At 39.1% G+C, this 7,500-nt stretch overlaps 1 protein-coding gene and 1 long non-coding RNA gene across 2 annotated transcripts in view; both read right to left on the reverse strand.

Moving 5' to 3' along the window:
* The window catches only part of LOC138006955 (uncharacterized), a 47,397-nt gene that overhangs the window by 31,739 nt on the left and 8,158 nt on the right, over positions 1-7,500 (reverse strand). The gene's annotated exons all lie outside the window — the stretch shown is intronic.
* Positions 6,695-7,500, reverse strand: part of LOC138008495 (uncharacterized) — a 1,060-nt gene continuing 254 nt past the window's right edge. Inside the window, exon 1 of the mRNA XM_068855814.1 lies at positions 6,695-7,500. This exon is cut by the window's right edge and continues 254 nt beyond it. Within this exon, the coding sequence (XP_068711915.1) occupies positions 6,695-7,500 (806 nt within the window).

The following is a 7,500-nucleotide window of genomic DNA, read 5'->3' on the forward strand; positions in this document are numbered from 1 at the left end:
TATAATAAGTTTTTCTTTTAATTTTCTTATTTCTCGTTGGCCTTTAGGTTACGCAAGCGCCCTACTGTGCTTTAGCTATCGTTTAGCATACACACGTTTGCACTGCTATAATAATAATAATAATAATAATAATAATAATAATAATAATGATCATGATCATGATCATGATCATGATCATGATAATGATAATGATAATGATAATGATAATGATAATGATAATGATAATGATAATAATAATAATAATAATAATAATAATAATAATAATAATAATAGAAACGTTCTTGGTGCGCATTTAAAAATCTCAATGCGCTTACAATAAATAATTACAATAATAACAATAGCAAATTAGTAATAACCACACTAATTAAAAATTAAAACACTTAAGCTAAAAAGGTATCATTGGCCATCAAGGAGGTGGCGACGAAAAAGGTAAGTTTTAAGTGCCGTTTTAAAAGTTGACAGAGACGAGGCTGACTTAATATGCTCAGGTATAGAGTTCCACAGTTTAGGAGCAGCGAAGGCAAACGCCCTCTCACCATAGTAGAAGGTATTAGGGCGGTACGAGTTCTGAAGTAAGGATTGCATGGAGGAGCGAAGTGTCCGTGAAGGATTCCGAAACTTGAGTAGCTCGCGGAGGTAAGATGGACCTTGATTGTGGAGACACTTAAACGTAAAAAGCAGGATCTTAAATTCCAGTCTGGCAGGTATAGGCAACCAGTGGAGATCCCTCAAAATAGGGGTCATATGGTCAGATCGACGAGCTCCCACAATCAGCCTAGCCGCAGTATTCTGAACTCTTTGTAGCTTAGCAAGTTCGTAGGAGGGCAGACCATATAGGAGACTGTTACAATAGTCTAGATGAGAAATAACAAGTGCATTTACCAATCGCTAAATATAGTGAACGAGCTCCTGGAGGGGGGACTGGAAACTATACATTTCAAAGGCTTTTTTCTCAAAAACCTAGCTGTAAGACCGGGGTTGAAATTTTGGGAATTAGTAAAGAATATGAGGACGAAGCCGTCAAAATTTTTTGAAAAAGATCTATCATATAGTTTTTCAGTTATTATCAAAGTAGACAAAAATCGACGTTTTTGCCGTTCGTGAAAAATGTGTCTAACTATTTATTTCTATACATGATTATTTTTTCTTGCTAAGGAAATCCTGAAATTTTAAGGTGGGGTCGTACTTGTCTAGTTTCCAGTTCCCCCTCTAGGAGCTTGGTCACAAAATTTAGCATTTTCCCCTGATTTGCATTTATTTGTTAGATAAAATTACATTTTACATCAGTTGCAGTGACTAACACTTCCTGTTACTTTAATTTCACAGATTTCAAAATCTTGATCTTTTTCTTCGGACAACTCGTATTGAATTTACAAAACGAAAGGATATGTCCAGGTTTGACCCTAATTATATGCACGCAGATTTCAATAAGCGTCACGAAGTGTCCCCTTGCTCTTCTCGCCAACTTCAACATCACTCATGTCTCAGAATACAGACAATTTACGTCACAAAGTGTCCCCCAAATGCTGCTCTTTAAGTAAAGATTAACTGCTGCATTTACCCAAAGCTAAAAATAACGCAACTTTTACCCTTACCTTATTCTTGAAAATAAGTAGCAAATGCCTAGACTTAAAGGGACACTTCTTGTTGGATATCAAATTAGGCGTGCATCTAATTAGAGTCAAACCTGGACATAAGACGAGGGGTGGTCCACAGGGATAGTTAATGAAACGGCTCCGTGAAGGGGTCCATGGACCGGGTCCACAGGGGTGGTCCATAAATACCGACTCCTCCACCTGATTTACATATCCGATGGTTTGACATAAGATTGTGCCCAATAATATTTACTAACTCTGAAGTAGCATCATTTAGCCAAGTTTCCGTTACACCCATAACGGACGGTGGTGTTTGCATATTCATCATAATCAATTTAAGTTAATCGAGATTTTTAAGCAATTGCAAACTACGAGTATTATGTGCATAATGGTGAGTACACCCCCGTTATTTGCAATACTACTTTGATCGTTAAGTTCTCCTTCAACGACATATTTACCGCAAAGAAAGCGAGATTCAAAATTTGAGTCGGGATCGAGATAACTGGAAAGCATATTCCCAAGCTCAGGCCGATCAATAGGATTAAATAATAATTATTTGAGACGATCTCCGTCATAATGTACAGGACCATGGGACATTTTGTAAAGTACTAAATTAAACAAGCTATCATCCAAGTGATTAACGGTGTAGCCACGAATACCAGTATTTTTTTCCGTGTAATTAGAGTTCATTTGTTTTGTCCTTTATTGGTTTGTCCTACTATAGTTTTCTTAGAACGAATTAAGCCTCGCTTGTTTTTTGTCTACCTTTGTCACACTACCCACAGGCTCCCCAAGCTGAAAATACGTGGTGTATGCGACAGCTTGTGTATATAGAGAATTGTATGGGAAAATCACCAATCGTAAAAAAGTTGTGCAAATAACTATCTCATTTCAAATAAAGTTTTCCTACCTCAAATTTGTGACGAACTTGTCTCTTGTGCCGAGTTTAATTTAGAGCCATTCTGACGCCGTTTAGTGAAGTTATCCGGAAACGGTTACTAAAAGAATAGGAAGGCCGACCACTCCATCCATCGCTGGCCATACCTCACTCCACAAATCGTTTTCTCCTCAACAGGAAAAGTCCCGAATCGCAATAAAAACAACAGTTCCATAAAGCCCCCAATAAATTTCACTCCAAATACGTGTGTTTCGGCTGCCGAAAGACTCGTGAAGAACGAAAACTTTGCCTTAAAATTCACCTCTTCGGCTTTCCTCAGAGGCTTGTGACCGGGCAGTCAACAACGGCCGCTCGCAAGGGCTCTCGCAAGGCTCTCGCAAAGTGGTTTCACCTTCAATTCTGATTGGTCCATTTGAATTTGACCGCGCGATGGCAACACGACCCTCCAATCAGAGTTGAGGGTGAAACCAGCTTGCGAGCGGCCGTTGTTGACTGCCCGGTCACAAGCCTCTGAGGAAAGCCGAAGAGGTGAATTTTAAGGCAAAGGTTTCGTTCTTCACGAGTCTTTCGGCCGCCGAAACACACGTATTTGGAGTGAAATTTATTGGGCTTTATGGAACTGTTGTTTTTATTGCGATTCGGGACTTTTCCTGTTGAGGAGAAAACGATTTCTTTCAAATGAGATTGTTATTTACACAATTTTTTTACGATCGGTGATTTTCCCATACAATTCTCTATATACACAAGCTGTGGCATACACCACGTATTTTCAGCTTGGGGAGCCTGTGCACTACCTCGTTAACACCCTTGTAAGGCTGGTATTGTTCTTTGTGTCAGTTTCACTGGTATTGTTTAGTTTCGCATATACGTTTGCGTATGTTGTATGAAAATCCGGAGAGCCACACAGATCTTGTAAGTGTCTAGTTTTTTCTGAATTCGTTTTCCTTTGGTTTTCTATTAATACCTTTCCTTGTAATGTCATGTGTTTGCTCCGTTTTTCCCTTCAGTGAATCGTCAAGTAAAATAGTAGGATATCAAAGTGTGCGCAGAGTCGTTAACAAACGGGAAGGACAGACAATAAATTCGAGTCACTAGACATTATAGAAAGAAGAAAACATGTAAGCTAAACACGACAATAGAGGTTACTGAGCTCAAAGGAAGGCCTTGCCGTTCCGCAACGTTCTCTAAATCGGCACGAGACTTCGGTTTGACGTAGATAAACGACACAATTCTTTGTCCAGCAAAATTTGTAGCCATTCCGATTTTGAAATTTCTTAGCATCTACGGGAAAATGTCGGTTTTGGGGAGTGAGATGGTCAAATAACCTCGCGTCTTCACAAGAGCAGTCGGCTGGAATACCAACAGAAGTTGCTATGACTTTGCAAGCATCATTCCGATTGTTCATGACTCGTTCTCTGATAATCCTTCTTGTAAATTTGCAAACTATTGGTCTTGCATGGACCAGGAATTGCATTTCGTTTGGGAACTCGATGGACAATGTCATTGTCATAGCATGAAATTTCTACTCCTACTGCTTTGAAAAACGTTAGGCATAAAGCAGTGGAGAGAGAGAATTTTATCAGAGAAATTATAAAATCAGTCCTTTAAGTTGATGATATCCCATAGAAGTTGATTGGAATTCGTTTTAGAACAATGCTTTTCAAGCCAAACAGTTTTACATAAAATGGCCTGGGTCCATTAATGTTTCGTCGTAGTCCTATGGTGGCTCAAACGAGTTTCAACACTTTCAAGAGACCTTGTCATTAGAAGGAATGACACTACAACACTTAATCACGTAACAGCAATGTTATGGTATCATATCAAACACCAATTATTGCCGAAAAAGAATTCAGTTGTTTTTATGACGTAAAAAGTTACCATGGTAACAGGAAAGCCTTGCAAAAACACCTTATATTTTGGCTTTAGTTGCTCATATCTGAAAAACGAACTTCTTGACCCCATAGTTAATCGAGGGACTGGTTATGAAACCTTAAAACCTTCAAAAGCAAGAACAATGTTGTCGCCAACAATAATAAAGATACGTTTAAAATTAAAAATAAATAAATAAATAATAATAATGTTTCTCAATCAATCGATGTTGAACTGACCGAGACCCTGCGCAATCTTTTGTTTTTGCTCCGCACGGGTTTGCAAATTAGTTGCGTATAATTTAATCGAAAAATTTGATTGGTTATGTTCTCGAAAAAAGGTGTGTTTTGTACAGGGTCAAGGCTAAAAATACGGACTAAAACATGAAACAAAGGAACTTGTCGAGTTTCATAACCACCTCCATGCATTAACTACGGTGACATTTTTTATTGCTCAAAAGTAATCAGTAGGCCAAGATGAAACTCTCTGCAAAGTTGAAAAAAGTTCTGTGGAGTGGATTCATACCTGCCATAATTTTTCAGTAATTTAAGGTGGCTCTGAATCCGCTTCATAGAATTTTTTAACAATAATAATAATAATAATAATAATAATAATAATAATAATAATAATAATAATAATAATAATAATTTATTACTTATATTGCGCCTTTTCTATACAATATTCAAAAGCGCATCACAATAGTGTATAACTTAATAACTAAACTTACACTTGTATTATAAATCTTACAAGTCTTTCAATAAAGCTTACAAACTATTTACATTAAAAATCTACGTAGAATAACAACTGTAGAAAGAACTTATAAAAGACTAATGGATAAAAGAAAATTACTAAGATAACTAAAATGATTCCTTGCATAAAAATGTTTTAATTATAGTCTTAAAAGATTCTAAGTTCCTTGCTCCCGTGCAGACCTAGGTAACTTGTTCCATAAAAGGGGAGCAGCTATCTGAAATGCTCTGTCACCCATTGTTTTCTTTGATTTCGCAATTGGTCTTTTAAGCAAGAGATCATTGTCATTACGTCTTAAGCTATAACACGAAGGCTGTTGAATGCTAATTAGGTCTGAAAGGTACTTAGGCGCATGACCGTGCAAAGTTATCAGAAGTATCTTATAATGTACTCTGGCGCGCATTGGTAAGCGAAGAATTCTGCGAGCAGAAGTGTTATGTGACAGAACTTGGGCGTGCGATAAATAAGTCTTGCACTTGCATTCATAACACGTTGCAGTTTCCTAGTTTGATACTCCGGAATTCCATATAAAAGGCTATTACAGTAGTGCAATCTACTACTAATAAAAGCATGTACTAGTTTTTCAGTTGATTCTCTGGATAGATATTTTCTAATATGACGCATTTGTACAAGTAATAGAAAGCGCTGCTACATGTCTTCGTAATATGAGTTCCCATATCTAGATGCGTATCAAAGCATGTGCCTAGATTGCGCTCAGAGACTACAGAAGAGACTTCAGCTTGTCCAACCTTGATGCTTTGGATTGAAACTTCCGAGAGCTGCTGGCCAGTACCTATAATCAGGAACTCAGTCTTGTCATCATTGAGCATAAGATGATCCTCTCTCATCCATGCTCGGACATCACAGATGCACTTCTGCATGGCAGATACAGCTTCGACTTCACTGAAAGTGTCTGATTGCTTAAATGACAAATACAACTGTGTGTCGTCCGCATATGTGTGAACGGAGGGCAGATGGTGTTTTAATATCTGAAAAAGCTTACTCACATAGATGGTAAAGAAAAGCGGGCCCAGGCATGTCCCTTGGGGGACTCCACACATCAAATCAAATGGCTTTGAGAGAGTCCCGTTAATCTACACCTTCTGCGACCTGCCCTCAAAGTAACTCTCCAACCATGGAAGTTCTTTCCCGAGCAACCCAACTGTTGACCTCAATCGATCTACAAGGATTTCATGTTCGACAGTGTCAAATGCAGAGATTAAGTCGAGAAGCACCAACAACGTAACTTGACCTTTATCCATCGCCATTAGGAGATCGTTCTTCACCTTAAGTAGTGCGGTTTCAGTGCTATGATCTTGGCGGTAAGCACTTTGAAATTCTGGAAACAAACCATTGACTCGCGTGTGCTCCTGTAATTGTACAGCGACCGCCTTCTCTGAAAGTTTGGACGTGAACTGTAAGTTACTCACAGGCCGAAAGTTCTTGTTTATCAATTGAAGACCAGATTTTTGAGCAGAGGATGTACTAATGCCTTTTTCCATTCGTCAGCGAAGTAACCATGCTCTAATGATATGTTCAACGTCCTAGTAATCACTGGAAGTAGCTCCTCAGTACAAAGCAACTAGATGGATGACGGGAAAGGGTCCAGAGCACATGCGTCCATGGAAGCCACAGCCATCTTCCTTACGGCCTCCTCAGAGAGAGATTGAAACTCTGATAGCGTGACAACGTCATCAGTACTCGATGAACCGTGAGGCGCACACTCAGTAGAAACCGCGTGAGGGACCGCGTCACCGGCTAACTTTGATCTTATAGCAACTACTTTATGGATGAAGTATTCACCCATCTCATTTGCGAGAACAGAGGCGTTAGTATGAGGTGGAAGAGACTTGTCCTCTTGCAGATTTAATAGACTCTTACTAGCCCGGAACAGCTTTGATTGGTCCGAACTGTTCTTGTCAATAAATGGCCTGTAATGAGTACACCTAGCTTCGTTCATCAGATGTACAACATAATTCCGCTTAACTTTGAATACTACTAGATCTGATGGGAGTCTAGTTTTCCTCCATCTTCTCTCGGCATTCCTCATGTCCCTTCGGGCCTGAATTATGTTATCATTAAACAATGGGGGCCTGGATCGAGTGATGACATAACGAGAACAAACCGGCGCGTGTTCGTCTAATAGCGATTTAAAAGTCGTATTATAACAGTCGAGCAGCATGTTCAAATCATCAGGCGGGTCTTGATGTAGCTGGGAGTTACGACTAGCTTTTCTCAACTTGGTTATGTCAATTGATTTGAGTTTCCTGTATTCAGCATGCTTAATTCTTGGCGCAGGCCTCATCACGCTCAGCTTACATATCACGGTAGCATGGTCAGTGAAATATCTCTCCGGAAGGGGTTCACCATCCACAATATCATCGGCCT

Source organism: Montipora foliosa, chromosome 6, assembly GCF_036669935.1.
Source record: "Montipora foliosa isolate CH-2021 chromosome 6, ASM3666993v2, whole genome shotgun sequence".
NCBI classification, from domain to species: domain Eukaryota; kingdom Metazoa; phylum Cnidaria; class Anthozoa; order Scleractinia; family Acroporidae; genus Montipora; species Montipora foliosa.